At 35.6% G+C, this 23930-nt stretch overlaps 1 protein-coding gene across 1 annotated transcript in view; it reads left to right on the top strand.

Annotated features, from left to right (window-relative positions):
* The first annotated feature begins 1616 nt into the window (after positions 1-1616).
* LOC118921046 (olfactory receptor 2AJ1-like) overlaps positions 1617-23930 on the top strand; it is a 41019-nt gene continuing 18705 nt past the window's right edge. Inside the window, exons 1-2 of the mRNA XM_057490457.1 lie at positions 1617-1650; positions 18325-18911. Coding sequence (XP_057346440.1) covers positions 1617-1650; positions 18325-18911 — 621 coding nt within the window. The remainder of the gene's footprint in view (positions 1651-18324; positions 18912-23930) is intronic.

Raw genomic sequence — 23930 nt, 5'->3', positions numbered from 1 at the left:
GACTTGATCACAGAAAAGTGGTCTAGATTGAGGCAGACCCGGGATTCTTTGGTGAATCCTGGTCAAGAGAAAATTACCTGGCCGCTCACAGCTTTCCGCTCTTGAATCCCTGGGGCTTGTTCCCTGTACACCTCCTCCCGGGAGAACACGGGACCACACACCGCCCCATGCAGATGGCAGCCAGCAGGAAGAAGGAAGAAGAAAGGCATGTGCCTCCAGTGCCCGCACTCCCCTGGTCATCGTCCGAAAAGTAGATGACTGGCCGCACGGAGCTTGAAGGAGAGCCGTGAAGTGAGTGACCTGCTGGGAGGGCTGAGCGCACGCAGGCCTGTCAGGTGGAAGGGAACAGCCGAATGGGCACCCAGAGGTCCTGTGGCCACTCGTGGGATGCAGCTCTGGTGAGGGAATAAACTCTGATGCAGGTAGAAGAGGTAGAAGATGGCTCTTTGTGGGTCAGAGGTAGCAGATAAAGAGTGAAGCTGATTCTGGTCTCTGGCTTGCGCAGCTGCAGACGTAATGCTGTTCGCCGTTTCAGGGTTTCTGTGGTCAGCGAGGGACATGATGAATCTGATGCCACCGTGAAACACTAATCACAGGATCCCCTTATTTGGCAGCAGTAACAGAGAGACATAAGATCACCTTGTAATGATTCTTTAGGGTAGGATGCAGTGCCCTGAAAAGTCAGAAGGACAAAAATTGGTTAAATAAAATATCAAATAGCTACTATAAAGGGAATGTTGAGCAGCTCCCCTGACTGATTTCAGAAAAAGGAACACTGCTTTGCTTTCTCACACCACGTGACTGTATGTTCATGTGTAGGTGAGGAAGTCACAATCTTATTCAAACGCTGTGCTCTTCTCTCCCGCAGGGAGCATCATGGACCAATTTCTCCAGGCAGTGAGGACAGTTATACCTCTGACCCACCTCCCTGAATCGCTCTGTGCTTTCCTCAGTTATATTCTCTCATATCCTGAGTCTTTCTCTCTCTAACTCTCTCTCTAACATGAGTTTAAATTATTAAAAAAATAAATACTAGTGATACAAAAGTAATGAAACAAATATTAATAGAGTAATAATGAAGTAATAATAATTGTAACAATAACGTTAATCATTGTTTCTGAATACTTTCTATATGTTATAAGCTCCATTTAATGTGTATGTGTGTATGTATATGTATGTAAGTATATGGCTGCGTGTATGTGTGTTTGTGTGGGTTAGTTTAAAGTGTCTCATTTAACCTTATGAACAAATGCTATGAGGCTGTTACTATTATTATCCTTATTTAATAGGAGTTAGTTAATAGAAGTAATTGCCTTTCTGATTAGTGTTTCGTATTCAGACAGAAAGTGAATTATGTTCACAACACTGAATGTGTGTTAAATTTTCTAGTTAATATCTTTTCAAATTAGGGTTTTTTTAAAGCTTACGCTTCTACTTTCTTTATATTTTAGTCTTTAGCACAGTCATTTCTAGGTGAGGTATCATCTTTTGTACATCTATTCCATAAAAACTCCTTCAAATATCAATGGTTTTATCCCACCCGTATTTAGGGTAACTCAGTGTGTGACTTCCGCCTCTTCTGTGACATTCCACTGCAGTTGAGTGAAGTCTCAGTAATGAGCTATGCTGAGCCATTTGGTCACAAACCAAGTAAGTCTGATATATGAAGTCTTTGTGATAGTGTTTGTATTATTATATCAAGTAGGTTATAGAATTATAGGATTTTAGAAAAGGTCAGAAAATAAAAATGGCATTGTCATATAGTATAAAACATAAGTGCACACATCAGACTCAATATTCTCCAGGATTTCCATATTTTCCAAATAAATATTTTTCAGGCAGAATTTATTTGATGTATTTCTTTAATCGTTTTTTGTTTGAAAGTCAGAACCTTAATGAAGAAACACTCTAGGAGTAATTTAATAATTCTTTAAACAGTGAATGTGTAGTCTTACCAATATATTGAATAATTGCACACTAGTTAATCTTATTTTAAATAAATATTTTCTATGCTTTATTTTTATAAGGAGAGACATGGTAGAAAAAAGAAAAATATGCTTGACTTTAGTGAAGTCAAAATTAGTCAATGTACTGAACAATTGAGAATATTGACAGATACAAAGGGATAAGAATGATTTTGCTGTAGGGAACATGAGTAAATGAAAAGAAAGGCCTTTATTTTTCATGAGAGAAAGGATTGTGGTATGACTGTGTTTGTGAATAAAAAATGATTTCAAAGTATATGTGAATTCAATGAATGTTTTGTAAAATAACCAGCTCAGAATATCTTGATTCACTTGGTATAAATGTACTGTGTGCTTTGAAGTTCCACTGACAAATTGAATAATTAGGCTGATCATTCAAACTAGTTGGAATTTTGGCTAAATTATTGTAGGGGCCCAAATAATGCAGTTGCGAATGAAACCTCTTTTGACAGAGTGAGAAATCTGACAAAGGGTTTAATTAGATACAGTTATTACTTGAAGGAAATGTGGTCTGTGGTAGTAGAAAACATAATTATGGTCTATTCTGTTCCTGCATTAAATTTTCTTAGTATGAAATGGCCTACATGATTCATGTCAATTTTAGTATATGTTCATTTATCCATAAAAACAGTCTATGTTGCCTTAAGTGTCTGTTTTAAATTCAGAAAGGTTTCTAAAGAATAATGAACAATGGTTCATTTTTGGGCTGAACAGACTCACGTCGCTGATTGTTTCTTTTAAGTGATACTTTGCATATATAAACAAAATGCAGAATCTTAGGAAACAAGGTAACAATTCCCCAGAACCCTTGGTTTGAAAAAATTCTCGAGAAACTGAAGGCATATAAACATATGCATAACATCTTCACTGATCAGCCTCTAAGCTTCTAGAAGATAGAGGTGTGTCACTGCATGTGACATCTCTTTTCTGACATTTAACAGTATTAAACAAAGAATGTTTTGAGTTAGGCACAGAGCAAGTTTACCTTGAGTTATAGTTCCATGTATGTAGAAGAAGCTATGCGATAATCCACATTTTAACTTGGAAGCTCAACACTACAGCATTCCTCTTTCAAGAATATATTTCATTCAAGATCATTGATGTCATTGAGGATATCATTTTATGCATCATTCAAGCATCAGGTGAGGATATTCCAGATGCTTTATGGACTAGCTAGGCTATGAGTCATGAAAGAGGGTTAAGAGACTTGAGGACCTCATGGAATTGGGGAGATAATGGTAGGAACAATATAATAAGGAAGTTAAGGAGTGTATTATGGCATGCTTCCAAGAGATATAAACATTATGATGTAGAAAACATAAAGTCTCAAAAAATAAAATTATAAGAACTAAGGAGAAGTACAAATTGATGCACTGCTGAAGTCTTTGATATGAGAGGCCCTGAAAACATGTGAATGATTTCCTTAGAACCTGCAATGGTCCAGAGACTCTGCTAAGTCATGAAGATTCAGGAGTAAATATGTATTTTCCATACACCCTAACATTAATAATAGTATTAATTTTAGAATGAGAATGAGTATAATAAATCATGAATAGAAAAAGCAAAACCAGGAGGAGAAAATTATTCTAGTAAGGGAAAAGTGTTAATAATATTAGATATAGATATACTGAGTTTGAGTTATCATTAATGCTTAATGATTTTTGATACTTTTTTATGATCCGCTGGTTGATAGGAGACACCACTGTTCTTAAATGTGAATCCATGTCCGTGTCGAATTTTGCTAAGCTATTGACCAAAACAGAAAACTTAGATGCATAAATATTTGTAAGCCCTATACTGTGCTGATCATTAAAAATTCTTAAAACCATAGTAAAACACTGTTAACATTTCAGCAAATTTAAAATAGGATTAGGAGTTTTGTTCATTTCACAATGAAGAATCTCAACATTTAAAAAATAAAATACAGATGAATACCCAGTATTTATATTTTATCAGTGATATATTTCTACATTCATTTCATGAAACTAAAATCAAAGAACATTTAATTCAAACGTACATATGGTTGTTCAAAATGGCAAGGAATGAAAAATTATTCGTAATGATATTACCCTTTATAGGTCAAAAATCTGGATTCATGTTTTCATAATTGCAGCACATGTATGTGCATATTTATCTATTTAAGCTGAAGTATAGGTGATATAAAGATGCACACATAATTGTAAACTAAACAGTTAAATAACCACTACTCAAGTATAAGCAATATTATTAAGCATCTTTGATTCCTTTTCATATAGAATTGACAAGTGTAATTAAATTCCCATAACTTAAGAAGAACAGGCAAAAATAAAATATATTCTTAAAGATAAGTATTTGATTGTAACTGAATAAAGCTTTCATTTTTACACTTAAAAATATAGGTGATGTTTCAAATTAAAAACATAGACTTTTAGTTTTTGTTCTAGTATTAGGTTACTCACTTTTGGATAGTATAAAAATAGTACATTTCATTTTCTTTTAATTTTCACTTTTAAACATTTTATTGATGAATCATTCACCAAAATAGTTGTATATAATTACAGTACCAGGTAATGATTTATGTGTACATTTTAATGACCACCAAGATCAAGATAACCAACACATTTATCACCTCATAGTTAATTCTTTGTGAATGTGTCGTGATAATGCATAAGAATTTTCAGCAAATTTCAAATATACATATAATATTGTTACCTAGAGTCACCAAGCTATACATTAGGTACCCAGAGCTTCCTATAATTGAGGAGTTTTACCCTTTGAGTGACATCACCTCATTTTCCCTTCCACACAGCTCCTGGAAACCACCTTCAATTCTCTGTTTCTATGAAAATAGATTCTTATTAGATCCCCCTGAGTGATACTCGGCAGTTTTATCTTACCCTGCCTTGTTTCACCCAGCAGAATGCCCTCAAGATTCATCTGTGCTACTGCAAAAGACACAATTCTTTTCTTGTACATGGCTCAGTAATATTGTATTATACTTTTATACCATGTTTTCAGTGACTTTTCATCTGTTTTAGGACATTTGGGTTGTTTCCCTGTCTTAGCTATTATAAATAATACTGCAGTGAACATAGGGGTGTATATGCCTTTTTGAATTAGTATTTTCATTTTCTTGATTTATATTACCACTGAGTATATGTGTTTCCTCTTCTCTACACCCTTCTCAACATTTGCAATGTTTAATCTTTTTTATAAAAGCCTTTCTAACATGTGTGAGGTGATATCTGACTGTGGTTTTGATTTACATTTCCCTGATTAATGATGTTGAACAACTTTTCATGTTCCTGTTAGTTGTTTTTATGTCCTCTTTATGACAAAAAATATTCACCAGGTCCTTTACCCATCTTCAATTGAACTTTCATTTTTTGGTATTGAGTTTCAAGAGTTTTTTAAAATTTTATTTTGAATAGAAATCACTTACAGTATATGGCTTGCAAAGACCTCTCCCAGTCTGTATATTGCATTTTCAACTTGTTTGTTTCATTTTCTATGCAGAAACACATTAGTTTGATGTAGTCCCAATAGTTTATTCTAGCTTTTGCTGCCTGTGTTTTGGCGTCTGATCCAATAAGTCATTGCCAAGACCAATGTCAATGATTTTTCCTGTTTTCTCCTAGGAGCTTCATAGTTTCAGATCTTATATTTAAGTCTTTAATCCAATTTGAGTTTCTTTTTGTTAATGGTGTCAGTTATGGGACCAGTTTCATTCCTTTGTATGAGAATGTGCAGTTTTGCTAAGAATCTATGGGAGAACAATTCTCATTGTCTGATTGTCACTCATCAGAAATTATTTTTATATGAATTTACTTTTGTCTGGATTCTCTATTCTGCTCCACTGGATGATGTCACTATTTTTATTCCAGCGCCATGCTGTTTTGATTCCTACACCTTTTTAACACACCTTGAAATTAGGAAGTGGAATGCCTCCAGCTTTGTTCTTCTTCAGAATTATTCTGGCTATTTGGGATCCTTTGTGGTTAAATATAAATTTCACCATTTTTCCTTATTTCTATTAAAAATACTGTTTGAATTTTTTTATTTTTATTTTTTTCATCTTGACAATCCATTCTACTTTTTATTTTCTATAGTTGTTTCCACCCCATGTATTATCAATCACCTCATATTCCCTGTAGAAGCAGTATCGTACATTTTTAAAAATTTTTACTAGGCTCTCCCCTACCCCAAGTCCCCCCCACAAACCCCATTACAGTCACTGTCCATCAGCATAGTAAGATGTTGTAGAATCACTACTTGTCTTCTCTGTGTTGCAAAGCCCTACCCTTTCCCCCACCCCCCATATTATACATGCTAATCATAATACCCCCGTTCTTCTTCCCTGCCCTTATCCCTCCCTACCCTCCCATTCTCCCCAGTCTCTTTCCCTTTGGTAACTGTTAGTCCATTCTTGGGTTCTGTGATTCTGCTGCTGTTTTGTTCCTTCAGTTTTCCTTTTGTTCTTATAATCCACAGATGAGTGAAATCATTTGGTATTTGTTTTTCTCCACTTGGCTTATTTCACTGAGCATAATACCCTCTAGCTCCATCCATGTTGTTGCAAATGGTAGGATTTCTTTTCTTCTTTTGGCTGAATAATATTTCATTGTGTATATGAACCACATCTTCTTTATCCATTCATCTACTGATGGACACTTAGGTTGCTTCCATTTCTTGGCTACTGTAAATAGTGCTTGATAAACATACGGGTGCATCTGTCTTTTTCACACTGGAGCGCTGCATCCTTAGGGTAAATTCCCAGAAGTGGAATTCCTGAGTCAAATGGTAAGTCTATTTTGAGCATTTTGAGGAACCTACATATTGCTTTCCACAATGGTTGAACTAATTTACATTCCCACCAGCAGTGTAGGAGGGTTCCCCTTTCTCTGCAACCTTGCCAACATTTGTTGTTGTTTGTCTTTTGGATGGTGGCCATCCTTACTGGTGTGAGGTGATATCTCATTGTGGTTTTAACTTGCATTTCTCTGATAACTAGTGATGTGGAGCATCTTTTCATGTGCCTGTTGGTCATCTAAATTTCTTCTTTGGAGAACTGTCTGTTCAGCTCCTCTGCCCATTTTTTAATTGGATTATTTCCTTTTTGTTTGTTGAGGAGTGTGAGCTCTTTATATATTTTGGATGTCAAGCCTTTATCGGATCTGTCATTTATGAAAATATTCTCCCATACTCTTGGGTACCTTTTTGTTCTATTGATGGTGTCTTTTGTTGTACAGAAGCTATTCAGCTTGATATAGTCCAACTTGCTGATTTTTGCTTTTGTTTTCCTTGCCCGGGGAGAAATATTCATGAAGAAGTTGCTAATGTTCACATCCAAGAGATTGTTTTTTTCTAAGAGTTGTATGGTTTCGTGACTTACGTTCAGGTCTTTGATCCATTTTGAGTTTACTTTTGTATATGGGGTTAGACAATGGTCCAGTTTCATTCTCCTACATGTAGCTGTCCAGTTTTCCCAGCACCATCTGTTGAAGAGACTATCATTTCCCCATTGTATGTCCATGGCTCCTTTATTGAATATTAATTGTCCATATATGTTTGGGTTAATATCTGGAGTATCTAATCTGTTCCACTGGTATGTGGCTCTGTTCTTGTGCCAGTACTAAATTGTCTTGATTACTGTGGCTTTGTAGTAGAGCTTGAAGTTGGGGAGTGAGATCCCTGCCATTTTATTCTTCTTTCACAGGATTGCTTTGGCTATTCGGGGTCTTTGTTGTCTCCATATGAATTTTTGAACTATGTGTTCCAGTTCATTGAAGAATGTTGTTGGTAATTTGATAGGGATTGAATCAAATCTGTATATTTCTTTGGGCAGGATGGCCATTTTGACGATATTAATTCTTCCTAGCCAGGAGCATGGGATGAGTTTCCATTTGTTAGTGTCCTCTTTAACTTCTCTTAAGAGTGTCTTATAGTTTTCAGGGTATAGGTCTTTCACTTCTTTGGTTAGGTTTATTCCTAGGTATTTTATTCTTTTTGATGCAATGGTGAATGGAATTATTTTTCTGATTTCTCTTTCTATTGGCTCATTGTTAGTGTATAGGAAAGCCACAGATTTCTGTGTGTTAATTTTGTATCCTGCAACTTTGCTGTATTCTGATATCAGTTCTAGTAGTTCTGGAGTGGAGTCTTTAGAGTTTTTTATGTACAATATCATGTCACCTGCAAATAGTGCCAGTTTAACTTCTTCTTTACCAATTTGGATTCCTTGTATTTTTTTGTTTTGTCTGATTGCCGTGGCTAGGACCTCCAGTACTATGTTAAACAACAGTGGGGAGAGTGGGCATCCCTGTCTTTTTCCCGATCTCAGAGGAAAAGCTTTCAGCTTCTCGCTGTTAAGTATGATGTTGGCTGTGGGTTTATCACATATGGTCTTTATTATGTTGAGATACTTGCCCCCATTCCAATTTTGCTGAGAGTTTTTATCATGAATGGATGTTGAATTTTGTCGAAGGCTTTTTCAGCATCTATGGAGATGATCATGTGGTTTTTGTCTTTCTTCTTGTTGATGTGGTGGATGATGTTGATGGATTTTTGAATGTTGCACCATCCTTGCATCCCTGGGATGAATCCCACTTGTTCGTGGTGTATGATCCTTTTTATATATTTTTGAATTCAGTTTGCTAATATTTTATTGAGTATTTTTGCATCTACATTCATCAGGGATATTGGTCTGTAGTTTTCTTTTTTGGTGGGGTCTTTACCTGGTTTTGGTATTACGGTGATGTTAGCTTCATAGAATGAGTTTGGGAGTATTCCCTCCTCTTCTATTTTTTGGCAAACTTTAAGGACAATGGGTACTATGTCTTCCCTGTATGTCTGATAAAATTCCGAGGTAAATCCATTTGTCCCAGGGGTTTTTTCTTGGGTAGTTTTTTGATTACCGCTTCAATTTCTTTGCTGGTAATTGTTTTATTTAGATTTTGTGTTTCTTCCTTGGTCAGTCTTGGAAAGTTGTATTTTTCTAGGAAGCTGTCCATTTCTTCTACGTTTTCTGGGTTCTTGGCATATAGGTTTTCTTTGTAGTCTCTAATAATTCTTTGTATTTCTGTTGGGTCCGTCGTCATGTTTCCTTTTGCATTTCTGATTCTGTTGATGTGTGTTGATTCTCTTTCTCTCAATAAGTCTGGCTAGAGGCTTATCTATTTTGTTTATTTTCTCAAAGAACCAGCTCTTGGTTTCATTGATATTTTCTATTGTTTTATTCTTCTCAATTTTATTTATTTCTTCTCTGATCTTTACTATGTCCCTCCTTCTGCTGACTTTAGGCCTCATTTGTTCTTCTTTTTCCAAATTTGATAACTGAGACATTAGACTATTCATTTGGGTTTGTTCTTCCTTCTTTAAATATGCCTGGATTGCTATATGCTTTCTGCTTAAGACTGCTTTCACTGCGTCCCACAGAAGTTGGGGCTTTGTGTTGTTGTTGTCATTTATTTCCATATATTGCTGGATCTCCATTTTAATTTGGTCATTGATCCATTGACTATTTAGAAGAGTGTTGTTAAGCCTCCATGTGTTTGTGAGCCTTTTTGCTTTCTTGGTACAATTTATTTCTAGTTTTATACGTTTGTGGTCTGAAAAGTTGGTTGTTAGGATTTCAATCTTTTTGAATTTACTGAGGCTCTTTTTGTGGCCTAGTATGTGGTCTATTCTGGAGAATGTTCCATGTGCACTTGAGAAGAATGTGTATCTTGTTGCTTTTCGGTGTAGAGTTCTATAGATGTCTATTAGGTCCATCTGTTCTAGTGTGTTGTTCAGTGCCTCTGTGTTCTTACTTATTTTCTGTCTGGTGGATCTGTCCTTTGGAGTGAATGGTGTGTTGAAGTCTCCTAAAATGAATGCATTGCAGTCTATTTCCTCCTTTAGTTCTGTTAGTATTTGTTTCACATATGCTGTTGCTCCTGTGTTGGGTGCATATATATTTATAATGGTTATATCCTCTTATTGGACTGAGCCCTTCATCATTATGTAATGTCCTTCTTTATCTCTTGTTACTTTCTTTGTTTTGAAATCTATTTTGTCTGATACTAGTACTGCAACTCCTTCTTTTTTCTCCCTATTGTTTTCATGAAATACCTTTTTCCATCCCTTGACTTTTAGTCTGTGCATGTCTTTGGGTTTGCGGTAAGACTCTTGTAAGCAGCGTATAGATGGGTCCTGTTTTTTTATCCATTCAGTGACTCTATGTCTTTTGATTGGTGTATTCAGTCCATTTACATTTAGGGTGATTATCGATAGGTATGTACTTATTGCCATTTCCGGCTTTAGATTCGTGGTTACCAAAGGGTCCAGGTTACTTTCCTTACTATCCAAGAGTCTAACTTAACTCACTTAGTCTGCTGTTACAAACACAATCTATAGGTTCTTTTCTATTTCTCCTCCTTTTTCTTCCTCCTTCATTCTTTATATATTAGGTATCAGATTCTATACATTTTCTCTATCCCTTGATTGGCTTTGGGGATAGGCAATTTAATTTTGCATTTGCCTCGCAATCAGCTGCTCCACCCTCCCTACCATGGTTTTACTACCTCTGGTGACAGCTATCCAACCCTAGGAACACTTCCATCTATAGCAGTCCTTCCAAAATAGACTGCAGAGATGGTTTGTGGGAGGTAAACTCTCTCAGCTTTTGCTTATCTGGAAATTGTTTAATCTCCCCTTCAAATTTAAATGATAATCTTGCCAGATAAAGTAATCTTGGTTCCAGGCCATTCTGCTTCATGGCATTAAATACATCACGCCACTCCCTTCTGGCCTGTAAGGTTTCTGCTGAGAAGTCTGATGTTAGCCTGATGGGCTTTCCTCTGTCTGTGATCTTATTTCTGCTTCTGGCTGCTTTTAATAGTCTGTCCTTATCCTTGATCTTTCCTGTTTTAATTACTATGTGTCTTGGTGTTGTCTTCCTTGGGTCCCTTGTGTAGGGGGATCTGTGGATCTCCATGGCCTGAGAGACTATCTCCTTCCCCAGATTGGGGAAGTTTTCAGCAACTACCTCCTCAAGGACACTTTCTATCCCTTTCTCTCTCTCTTCTTCTTATGGTACCCCTATAATGCGAATATTGTTCTGCTTGAATTGGTCACACAGTTCTCTCAATATTCTTTCATTTTTAGAGATCCTTTTTTCTCTCTGTGCCTCAGCTTCTTTGTATTCATGTTCTCTAGTTTCTATTTCATTTATTGTCTCCTCCACCATATCCAACCTGCTTTTAGTACCCTCCATGGTGCTCTTCCATCTCTGACCTGAATTCATTCCTGAATTCTTGGATGTCTTTCCTTACCTCCATTAGGATGTTGATTATTTTAATTTTATACTCCCTTTCAGGAAGAGTCATGAGGTTCATATCATTTAAATTTTTCTCAGGAGTCATATGAACAGTTTTACTCTAGACAACGTTCCTTTGGCATTTCATGTTTGTATATGGCGCCCTCTAGTGTCCAGAAGCTCTATTCTGGAGCTGCTCAGCCCCTGAAGCAACGTAGGGGGTCTTAGGGGAGCAGTACTGGTGCCTGGGGGAGGAAAGAGCTGTTCCCCGCCTGCCCGCTGCTGTGCCTGTCTCCACTGCCTGAACCAGTGGGCCAGGCACACAGGTATAAGTTTTTGTCCCAGAGCAGCCAGATATGGATCCCTGCTTTCCACAAGCAGCCAGAATCCCAGTCTCACCAGGAGCTCTGCCTGTATTAACTTTCCAACCTGTTAGTCATGCGAGTCTCATGAAACACCATGAAATGTTTGTTTGTGCTCCCACAGCAGATCTCCGGAGCTAGGTATTCAGCAGTCCCAGGCCTTCCCACTCCCTCCCTGCTCTGTTTCTCTTCCTCCTGCCTGTGAGCTGGGGTGGGGGAGGGGCTCATATCCAGCGGAGCCACAGCTCTGGTACGTTACCCCGTTCACTGAGGTCTGCTCTTTTCTCCAGGTGTATGCAGTCTGACGCGTCCTCTTTCCTGTTGCTCTCTCAGGATTAGTTGCGCCAATTAAATTTTTTAATTATATCCAGTTTTAGGAGGAAGCCTCTGTCTCTCCTCTCATGCCGCCATCTTTAATCCTTCTCCTGCTTGAATTTTTATAGGGATTTCATTGGATCTGTACATGACTTTGAGCAGTGTGTACATGTTCCAATATTAATTCTTACAATCTAAGAACATGGGATAGCTTTCCAATTATTTGTACTTTTCAATCTGTTTCATTAATATCTTGTAATTTTCAGTGTACAGTTTTCTCACCTCTTTAGTAAAACTTAATCCTAAGTATTTTCTTGTTATCAGTGCTATTACAAATGAAATTGCTTTCTTAATTTCTGTTTCATACTGTTCATTATTAGTACACAGGTGTACAATTGTATGTGTGTTTTGATTTTGTAACCTTCACCAAATTCATTATCAGTTTTAGCAGGGTTTTATGGACTTTTTATGGATTTTCATATATATAATTTCATCATCAAGCATATCATTTTAATCCTTCCTTTCCATTTTGGCTACCTTCACTTTGCAAAATTTCTCCAGCTAGGAATTCTAGTGCTGTATTGAGTGTAAATGGTGAGATTGAGTACCTTTGTCTTGTTCTTGTTAGAGGAAAGGCTTGTGACTTTTCACAATTAAGTATGACATTAGCTGTGGGCTTATCATATATGGCCTCTATCATGCTGATGAACATTACTTCTATATCTATACCTAATTTGTTGAGAGTTTTCTCATGAGTGAATGTTAAATTTCATAAATGTTTTTCTGTATCTATTAAAACAATCACACATTTTTTATCCTTCATCCTGTTAATATGGTTATTCTCACTTATTGATTTGTATATGTTGACCCACTGATAAATCCAAAGTGATCATGATATATTAACCTTTAAATGAGTTTGTGATTTTTGTTTGCTAATATTTTGTTGAGAATTTTCGCATCGATGTTCATCAGGGTTATTATTCTGTGATTTTCTTTTATTGTAGTTACCTTGTCTGGCTTTGGTTTCAAAGTAATGCTGCCTTAGAAAATTGTTTTGAAAGTGTTATTTCATCATATTTTTTGAATAATTTGGGAGGAATTGGTATTAATTCTTCTATACATGTTTGGTAGAAATCACCTGTGAAGTCATATACTACTAAACTTCTTTTTATTGGAGACTTTAGATAATTTATTTGATCTCCTTGCTTATTATTGTTTGATGATTTCTTTTTATTTCTTCATGGTTCAGTCTTGATAGGTTGTGAATTTAAAGAAATATATCCACTTTTTTAAAATTATATATTTTGTTGGCATAAATTATTCATACTAACCTTTTGTATTTCTATGTCAGGTGTTAAAGCTCCTCTTTCATTTTTAATTTTGTTACTTCGAGTCTCTTTTATTCTTAATTTAGTTAAACATTTATTAAATTTGTTAATTTTTTTCAATAAAACAGCTTATTTTTAATGAACACTTTTCTGATATCTTTCTAGTATAATTTATTTATTTCTGTTCTAATAGTTATTCCTTCCTTTTGCCAAATTTGGGCTTAGTTTATTCTTTCTTTTTTAGTTTCTTAAGGTGTAAATAGATTACTTTAGAAATTTTTTTTCTTAATATTGCCTTTATTGCTATAAGCATCCCTCTTACAACTGTTTTTGTTGCATCCCATAAGTTATGGTATATTGTGTATCTATTTTCACTTGTGTCAAGCTTTTTATTTATTTCCCTTTTGATTTGTTCTTTGGCCTGTTGGTTTTTCAAAAGTTTGTTATTTAATCACCATATATTTGTGAATTTTCCAACTTTTCCTTTGTTACTGAATAGAGATTCATACCTTCTTGGTTGGAGTAGATTCTTGACATGATTTTAATCTTAATTTGTTAAGGTTTGTTTTGTGACGTATCATAGTCTCTGTATTGGAGAATGTCACGTGTATACTTGAGAAGAATGTGTATTCTGCAGCTATTGGATGGAATGTTGTTTAAATGTCTTTTCAGCCCATTTGTTCTAGATTGTCATTGATCCCCACTATTTACTTACTGATTTTGTTTGATCTATCCATTGTTGAAAGTGTGGTATTGATGTTGCCTACAATTACTGTATTGTCCACTTCTCAATTAAGATCTTTTAATATTTAATATACTTCAGTGTTCCAATGTTCTATGTGTATATGTTTAAAATTGCTATACCTTCTTGGTGAATTGATCCTTTTATCTGTATATAATGACCCACTTTATGTCTTTTACAGTTTTAGGCATAGGCCTGTTTTAGCAACTATACATATAGATAACCTATGTCTTTTGAGTTATGATTTGCTGGAATATCTACTTGCATTCTTTTCTGTTCAGGCCATGAGGCCTATAAATCTTAGGTGAGTCTTTTGTGGCCAGACAGTTTTTGTTTTGTTTTGTTTTTAATTCACACAGGCACTCAGTATCTTTTACTTGCAGAATTTATACCATTTAAATTTAGACTAATTATTCATAGCAAACAATTCAATATCATCATTTTATTAATTGTTTTCTGAATGTTTTATATTTCTTTTTTTCCCCTTTATTCAACTCTTTCTGTTTTCTTTTGTGAATTGATATTTTTGTATGGTAGTATTTGATTTTTTAATATATTTTTATTGTAGTGCAGTTGACGTACACTATTATATCAATTTCAAGTATACAACAGTGATTTGACAGTTATATAAATTATTAAATGCTCACCATAAACTAGTGTAGTTACTGTCAACATAAAATATATCACACAAATGTTCTAATGTCAGTGCCAATCAAGAGGTGAATGGGTAAACATATGGTGCTTTATCTATACCATACAATTAAAAAAAATTAGCTATTAAGAAACTCAAGAAAATGAATGAACATCAAAATATGTAGAATGAAAAAATCCAGACAAGTGTATTCACCATAGGATTTCATTTATATTAATTTCTATAATATGAAAACTAATCTATAGTGACAGTATTTTAAAAAGAGCAGAAAAGAAACTGTATGGAGAACATGTACTTTGGCTCCTATAGGTTTTACCCAGAAGGGACACACATCTGTGCTCACATTTCATTGCCGAAGCAAGTTATATGGCCACATTTAATGTTAAGGGGAAAGAGAGTGTAACCATGTGCCCAGAAGTGAGGAAAACAAAAACACTTGTCAGCATTATCAACTACAATACTTCATTAACTCAAAGGAGTAGTTTATTTGAATATCAAGGAAAGCTGAATACTTAATGTTCTGGTGTCTACAGGTTAAGAGAGACTCTTACGGTGTAAGAAAAAGGATGATACACTACTGCCTGTGGTTCCTTTGGGATCTATAACCAAAGATAATTCCGTTAAACTTACAGGATTTTCTCAACCTTGTCCCTAATTCCAGCATGGAATCTATTGTTAAAAGAAAAGTGTGTGGTCAGTTATAAAATAAGAGTCTTAGGGATGAAAACTACAGCGTAGGGAATATAGTCAATAGCACTGTAATATCTTTGTATGGGGATAGGTTACTATGCACTTATTGTGCACATTTTGTAATGTACACAACTGTCAAATCACTACGTCGTACACCTGAAGCCAATATAATATCATATATCAGCTATACTTCAATAAAAAATAGAGCAAAATGAGAAAAAAGTGTCACAAAACTATTGACTATATTCTCTATGCTTTACTTTTATCCCCATACTGATTTATATTATGATTGAGTTTTCATGCCCCTTTATCCCCCTCACACACCTTAGACACCCACCCCGATCCCTCCCCCATGGTAACCATCAGTCAATTCTCAGTGTCTGTGAGTGTAATGCCATTTTGTTCATTTTGTTTTGTTTTGTTTTTAGGTTCCACATATCAGTGAATCACATAGCATTTGTCTTTTTCCACCTGGCTTATTTCATTTAGCATAATACCTTCTAAGTCCACCTGCTTTCCTCTTTATCAACTGGGTACCTTTTATAGGTTTTTGGCTTTTGGTTATCATGATAAATCTTGTATCTATAACCATCTATCTTAAGCTGATAAAATTTAACTTTAATTGCATAGAAAGTTCTACAACTTTGCTTTGTGCTTCCTAAATTTGTGTTGTTGATGTCCCAACATACATCTTTTTATGTTGTATGCATTTAAAAATATTTTACCTATAGTTATTTTAACTTTCTTCTCTGCTATGTATTAGAGTTTTAAATGATTTAAACACCATTATTGGTACTTTGAATATATCATCTTACACTTTTATGATCTGCATAATTTCTTCTAAGAAATCTGTTGTTAGCCTTATTGTGTTTCTCTTTCATGTTATGAGTACTCTTTCTCCTGCTTTCAAAATTATCTGTCTTTGATTTTTGAGAACTTGTTTATAATGTACATGGTTGAAGTTCTTTGTTGGTTAAACCTGTTTAGAGATATTTGACCTTCAAGTACCTGTATGTCTTTCCTCAGATTTGAGAAGTTTTCAGCCATTACTTCATTAAATAAGTTTTCTATCCCTTCCTCTCTCTCTCTCTTCTCATACTGGTATATCCATAATGTAGGTATTGTTTTGTATGGTTTTGTCCCATAGTTCACTTAGACTATCTTCCCTAGATTTCATTCTAATTTACTTTATCACATCTTTCTAGAAAATATCAGAGGATCTATCTTCAAATTTATAGATTCTTTCTTCTGCCTGATTGAAGTGTGGTTGCAACTACTGCACTTTTTATTTCACTCATGCATTCTTGAATTCTACAATTTGTTATGTTCTTTTTATATCTTTGTTGAACTTCCCATTTTATTTATTTGTTGTTTTACTGAACTCATTCAGTTGTCTATATGTGTTTGCTTGAATCTCCCTAAACTTCCTTTAACATAATTATTTTGAATTGTTTAACAGGTTAACTCTCAGATTTGACTCTCTTTGGGGTCAGTTGCTTGAATATTATTTTACTCCTTTGGTGTTGCCATTGTTCCCTGGCTGTCTTCATGTTTCTAGTACCTTCACATTGGCAACTGTGTATTTGAGGGCACAATCATCTTTTTCACCCTTTTGAGGCTGGCTTTGATGGGCCACAGCTTTCCCTTGAAGGGGGCACTCAGGGTGGCAGTTTGGTCAGATGGAGTGTCTTAGGTTCCTAGGAAGGCACAGTGGCAAGGTTTCCAGGCGTCCCCACCAGCACCAGCTTTAGAACAGAATGTGTGGGTCTTCTGCGGGCAGTACTGTGAAGTTACAGGTGCCCATGGTGTCTAGGACATTGGGATCCTCAGGGGCTGGGGCTGCTGGAACCTTGATAGCTCTTTTATTTTTCAGATCAAGTTCTGCCTTAGGGGAATCCTCTTGGTGTCTCACCTGGTGTCCTGGCAGTCAGAGGAGCTGATGAGATGTCATCCTGGATCAGTGCAGATGGAGACACAACAGTGTCTGGGTTCTGGGACACAGTTGCACTTGCTGAGCAGGTGGCTCAGCCCCTGGCCCATGAAGACACCCTGTAGAGCTGGGACGTGCACCTCTGGAGGTCACTAGAGTGACTCTCACTAGGAGCGGCTACAGCAGGGGCATGGGCCCCTGGAGGCCAATGAAGAGCAGGCTGCAGTCCACGGGGCAGACAGCAGTATAGCATAGCCTGCCAGTGGTGGGTGAAGGCACCAATTCTGCCCCATGGAGCAGATGCATGTCAGGCACAGCATGTCACTTTAGGCCGCACGTTGCCGCAGCACATTGCTAACTGGGGAGCAGGCCTCAGAGCAACAACCGCATGCTCAGGCACTGGTGGTTCACAGCTCTGCTCTGGCACCTGGGACAAAACTTTTTATATTTTTTTATGTGGCCACCTTTGGGCTTGATCTCCACAGGGTTTTTGCTGCTTGTCACTGAAAACCAGAGCTTTTCTTTATCTTTATCTGTTTTTCTCAGTTTATTGTTTCTTATTTATTGTCTTTGGTTTTAACAAGATGAGCTTTGGGAATCCTTAGCTGTCTACCTTACTGAATAAGCTTTATTTAATGAAAAATATCTCATAAAGAAAATTGACTTCCATGTCTACTCATTAATTGATGCATTCAAGACCAATATTAAACACATGTTATGTGACAGACACTGTTCAAGGCATTTGGCTTTCAACAGTGAACAAAACAAACATCTTCCATGATGAAGTTTGATTTCTGGTTTGATGGGATGGCAATAAATAACAAAGATGAGTCATAGATTTATTTTTTGACATGCTAAAGCATAAAAAAGTGATCAACAAAAAATTTAAAGAAAACAGCACAATTAAAAGAGAATTCTTTAAGTTGATTGCAAAATATACATCACTAAATCTCAGTTTATATCCAGATTTATGTAATTGAAATTGAGACACATACTAGTTTTTCTTTCTACTTAACTATGTACACATTTTTTTCTTTTCTTTTTAGGTGAAGTAGAGGAATTAATTATGGGACATGAGAACCACACTTTCAGCAGTGACTTCATTCTTTTGGGACTCTTCACATCTTCTCAAACAAGCCTAGCTTTCTATTCCCTTATATTCATCGTTTTCCTGATGACTGTAGCAGAGAACACAGTCATGATCCTCCTGATCCACAGGGACTCACACCTCCACACCCCAATGTATTTCCTGCTCAGCCATCTCTCTTTTATGGATATCTTGCACAGCACCAACATTGTTCCCAAAATGCTCACTGACTTTCTGTCTGACAGCAAGACTATTTCATTTGCAGGCTGTGGCTTCCAGATATTTCTGTCCATCTCCCTCCTGGGGGGTGAGTGCTTTCTCCTGGGAGCAATGTCCTATGATCGCTATGTGGCCATCTGTCACCCACTGCGGTATCCCATTCTTATGAATGAGTATGTCATCGTTTTCTTGGCCGGAGGATCCTGGATTGTCGGGACTCTCAATTCTATTATTCACACAACTTATGTCCTCCACTTCCCCTTCTGTGGCTCAAGGGCCATCGATCACTTTTTCTGTGAAGTCCCTGCCATGTTGAAGTTGTCCTGTGTGGACACAACACACTATGAACAAGGGGTTTATGTCAGCAGTATACTTTTCCTGCTTGGCCCTTTCTCCCTGATCTCTGCTTCATATGTCCAAGTTCTCCTTACTGTCCTCCAAATGAAATCATCAGAGGCACGGAAAAAGTCCTTTTCCACCTGTTTTTTCCACATGATTGTAGTCATAATGTACTATGGGCCATGTATTTTTACATATATGAGACCTAAGTCGTACCACACTCCAGGGCAGGATAAGTTCCTAGCAATATTCTACACCATCCTTACACCCACACTGAACCCCATCATCTATAGCTTTAGGAATAAAGATATACTGGAGGCAATGAAAATTGTGCTGAAAAGTAATTTCCTCAATAAAACTTATTAGAAAAATGCTTGAAATGTGTGTTGTTTGTTTATAGATTCAACAGAAGATACTCAGTAATAGATTCTCTTGAGAAAAAAATCAAGTTTTCTACTCTCCCAGTGTGGAAAAATGTGGGTAATTACAAAGCCTAGTAAATCAAACATGTTGATTTTATCAATACAATATTTCAAAAAAGTTTATGGTTCCCTCTGATGAAACTATTATAATTACACATGGCACATAGAAAAAATAAAAGTTTAACTAATAATTCCAACTCCCTCCCACTAAAATTGTAAGAATTTGAAAGAATTATCTTAGTAATAAACATGTTTCCATAAAATGTGTATAATTTTTCAAAACAGTGAAATTGTCTGCAAGGATGCAGAATAACTTAGCAGGAAACTATGATGTCAATGTATCTAGCCATATTAATATAATTATTTTTATGTTGGAGGGAATACTGCATCCATTTTATATAATTGAATTGTATTTATATAATTAGTTATGATTATTTTATATTGGAGGGACTACTGTATCCATCAGGATGTCTACAGTGAGGACAACTGAGCACATACTTACACATTTCGCTGAGTTGTGTAAGTATGGGTGTCACGTCAGACTAGAGGCCGTCCAAAGGCTATAATCATATGAACAGATATTTTCTAAAGAACAAGGTACTAAATAACTCCTGAGCTTCTTTGTTTCTTATTGTTTGTTGTCTTGTTCTTTTTAAAATGAGAAATGGGAATAGGAGATCAGAGCTATATTGTTATTAATAGAGTGATTGCTATGTCCTAGTAACCTTCTTACCTTCTTTCTCTACATATATGAGAAATATAATTTTTAGGGTTAATTCATTTTCCCCAAGTAAATACGGAAGGTAACATTGTTTAGAGGGCTGACAAAATATGAACTTCCTGGGATGTTCTCATATACTTGCATAACTCTACATTTAAGTTATCTTTAAGGTCTCCACTGAGTAAGGTTTTCTGTGAATAGCAGAGAACTGTAAAGCAAAACCTGATTCATCTGAAAAATGAAACTTGAAGTCACAGTTTCAAATTATTTTTGCATCATGGCAATCCTGTTTTGCTCTTGGTCTTCAGTTTATAAAATGCTGACCGTCTGAGTTTACTGGACTTTAAGTGAAAAAAGTGCTAACATGACTCTTCAACACCAAAAAACAAATAATCTGATTAAAAAGTGGCTGGATGACCTGAATAGGTGGTTTTGCAAAGCAGACACACAGAAGACCAAGAGGCACTTGAAAAGATGCACAGCATCTCTAATCATCAGGGAAATGCAAATCAAAGCCACAGTGAGATATCACCTCACACCAGTCAGAATGGTTAATATCAACAAGACAAGAAACAGCAAGTGTTGGTGAGGATGCAGGGGAGAGCAAACCCTGACACCCTGTGGGTGGGATTCCAAATTATTGTTCCCACTCTGGACAGAAGTGTGCAGGTTTCTTAAAAAATAAAATATAGAAATATCAGATGGCCCAGAAATTCCTCTGCTGGTAATTTACTTAAACAAAATCACTAATATTCAAAGATATATGTAGTCCATTGTTTATCACAGCATTATTTACAAAAGCCAAAATATAGAAAAAACCTTAATGTTCATCAATAGATGAATGGTTTTTTAAAAATGGTGTACATATTACCAATAATATTCTTACCCAGCCATAAAAAGGAATGGGATTGTGCCATTTATAATAATGTGGATGGACCTAAAGGTTATTATGCTAAATGAAACAAGTCAGTCATAGAAAGACAAATATCATATCATTTCTCCTGTGTGAAGATTCTAAAAAATAAAAAGCAGAGCAGAAATGGACTCATAAGCAGAAAAAACAGACTGGATGCTACCATAGGGGAGGTGTTTTGGTGAGATTGGTGAGGGGAAAAGTGCAAACACGGTCTTAATATGCCTTGAAGAAAGCTATCTGACATAGTTATTCATCTAATAATTTATCTTTATGAGATATTTGTTTAAACTACCTTTTTATGTTTGATTAAATGTAACAAATATAATGACGATATCTTATATTTGTTTTACTTGTTTGTATAATCCAAAAGAGTTTAAATGTGGAGGTAAAGATACTTCCTAGAAACCATGTTTGGAGACTCACAACGTTTCCAGGTGGTGGAGCAACAGGCCTTTCCCTCTGTGGGATGAGGAGCTGGGGGTAGGGAGACTGCCCTCTGCCTGGGAGAAGGCCATCCCTACTCAGGGGCCGTGTGGTTGGGGGAGGATGGTCACATGGGTAGAGAGACTGTATTAAGAGGCTGATTTAAAATTTTTCTCTCTCTCATATTTTGGGTTTTGTTTGTTTATTTATTTTTGAGTCTTTAATAGAGATAGGTCATGCTGGGCTGTGGATAAAAATTTTAAGGATTTAGTCCATATTAGGGCAAATTAGTGAAGTAGATGTGTCTGTTCCTGAATCCTTCTTAGCTTATACAGAATAATTTTTAAAATTCAATAATAACACCAACGATAGTCCTCATTAAAACTAATAATTTTAGAGTGCATGCTGCATTCCTAGCAATACTGTGAGTTATTTGCCTGTATTAACTGAATATATTCTCAAAAGTTACCCTTAGAATAAACACTATCCTGAGAACCAATAAAATGGTGAGTAAATCTCAGAGAAAAGGAAGTAACATATTCCTGGTACTTCTATTCAGACGGAGCAAGCCATCCTCTCTGAGCAGCCCTCTACCACCATGCTGCACTTCTGATCCTTAGCTCAGTGTATGGAACCCTGAAGACATGATGCCATTTTTAAACCACAACATTACTGTACATTTTACTTTTATCATATCTACCCTATGTAGATATTTGTGTTTGTACATCATACACACTTAAAATAGTTTTTTTCACACAATGTCAAGTGAAAATAACAAAAACAACAAAATGATAAGCATTGCTATAAGCTAGTGAGTGGACCTAATTAGCAAGGCAGATTTGAAGATAAAGATATTTGAGGCAATGTTAAGCATTAGTGGGACTCAATTATATTTTTAAAATTTGGTTTCTGGATGCCAAAATGTGTATGTTTCCATTAAAACTGATATTCCTGATTTTATGAATGCTGGAGGTTTTTGGTTTTGGTTTTCCTGAGGAAGTGGTTATAAGGTATGTTATAGTAAATTTAGAAAAGTGTTTCAAATTAAGATTATCATTGAGCACAATGAAGATAAATTTGCTAATGGAATAAGCCAAGAATTTTATGTCCCATTAAGTACATGCTTTAATAAGCCTCTGCATCTTTCCTCCAAAATCTAATGTACATCACATTCCCTGTAATTTTTTAAGGTCTACAAAATTATCACTTATTCCTATAGCTTTCAATACTGTTTTCAAAGCAAAACAATGTGGTCAACACAACCATTTACTGAAATACTGCTATTCTCAATCTCTTAACCATGTTGCAGATTTCAGTTTTCTTTTACACATATGTCTCTAAACACCATTTTATATACGTCAGATTTGTCATAACCTTGTCTATCATGTTACTACAATTTATTTTCATAATTTAGAAAAATTATGTTAACTCATAAAATTATTTTAAGTAATGACCAGTTAAAATTCATTTACTGTAATTTTCCTAAATACATATTTTAGCAATAGAGTAAGATTAAGTGTCAAACTATTATCTATTGCCTCTCTATAAACATGGTCATATTTAAAATGGTTACATTTGTATTATATCTGTACACTTTCAGATGAGTCCCCTATTTCCATTGCCATGTCAATCCTCTCAAGATATTTAAAAAATAAATATTAACACAAAACATCTCGAGTAACATAATTCCTCTAATTTTCTTAATTATTTTGTACACACTATATATCATTTTGATATTAATAATGTGAAGTCTAATAGTTATGCATTTTTTAAATAAAAGATATGACAAAAAACCTAATAGGTAAAAATTTTCCTTGTTTTTCATTTAAAAATGTATTTTTGACTGTTTTCTTCTAAGAGTTTTATGGTTTCATGTATTACATTTGGGTTTTAATCAATTTTGAGTTTACTTTTGCATGTGGAGTTAGACAGCAATCCAGTTTAATTCTCTTGCATGTAGCTATCCAGTTTATCCATCAACATTTATTGAAGAGACTGTCATTTACCCATTGCATATTCAGGTTCCTTTGTCATATATTAATTGAACATATATGTGTGGGTTTATTTATGGGCTCTCTATTCTGTTCCATGGGTCTAAGTCTTCTGGCTGTACCATACTGTTTTCTTTACTGAGCTTTGTAGTATACTTTGACATCAGGGTCTATAATACCCTGGCTTTGTTCTTTTATCTAAAGGTTTCTATGGCTATTCAGGGTCTTATGCAATTCCATATGAATTTTATGATTCTTAATTGTAGTTCATTGAAAAATGCCATTGGTATTTTGATAGGGATTGCACTGAAACTCTAATCTACTTTGATCTCTCCATGAAGGGAATTATCAAGGAATGCCATAAGAGAATTCCTGCATGCCTATTTTTATCTCAGTCTATCTCCTCAAAAATCAACACATGTGTCCCCTTCTGGTGGGGAGAGCAGCTGCAGTGTGATATTTATTTCCCTTGTTTCCTGCCTATTGATCTGTGGCCTTTTGCCTCTGTGGCCTCGCCATATCTAAGCATCTGTT

This window comes from Manis pentadactyla, chromosome 13, assembly GCF_030020395.1.
Source record: "Manis pentadactyla isolate mManPen7 chromosome 13, mManPen7.hap1, whole genome shotgun sequence".
Taxonomy (NCBI): Eukaryota; Metazoa; Chordata; class Mammalia; order Pholidota; family Manidae; genus Manis; species Manis pentadactyla.
The sequence above is the reverse complement of the archived record's forward strand: the minus strand, read 5'-3'. Positions and strand labels throughout refer to the sequence as shown.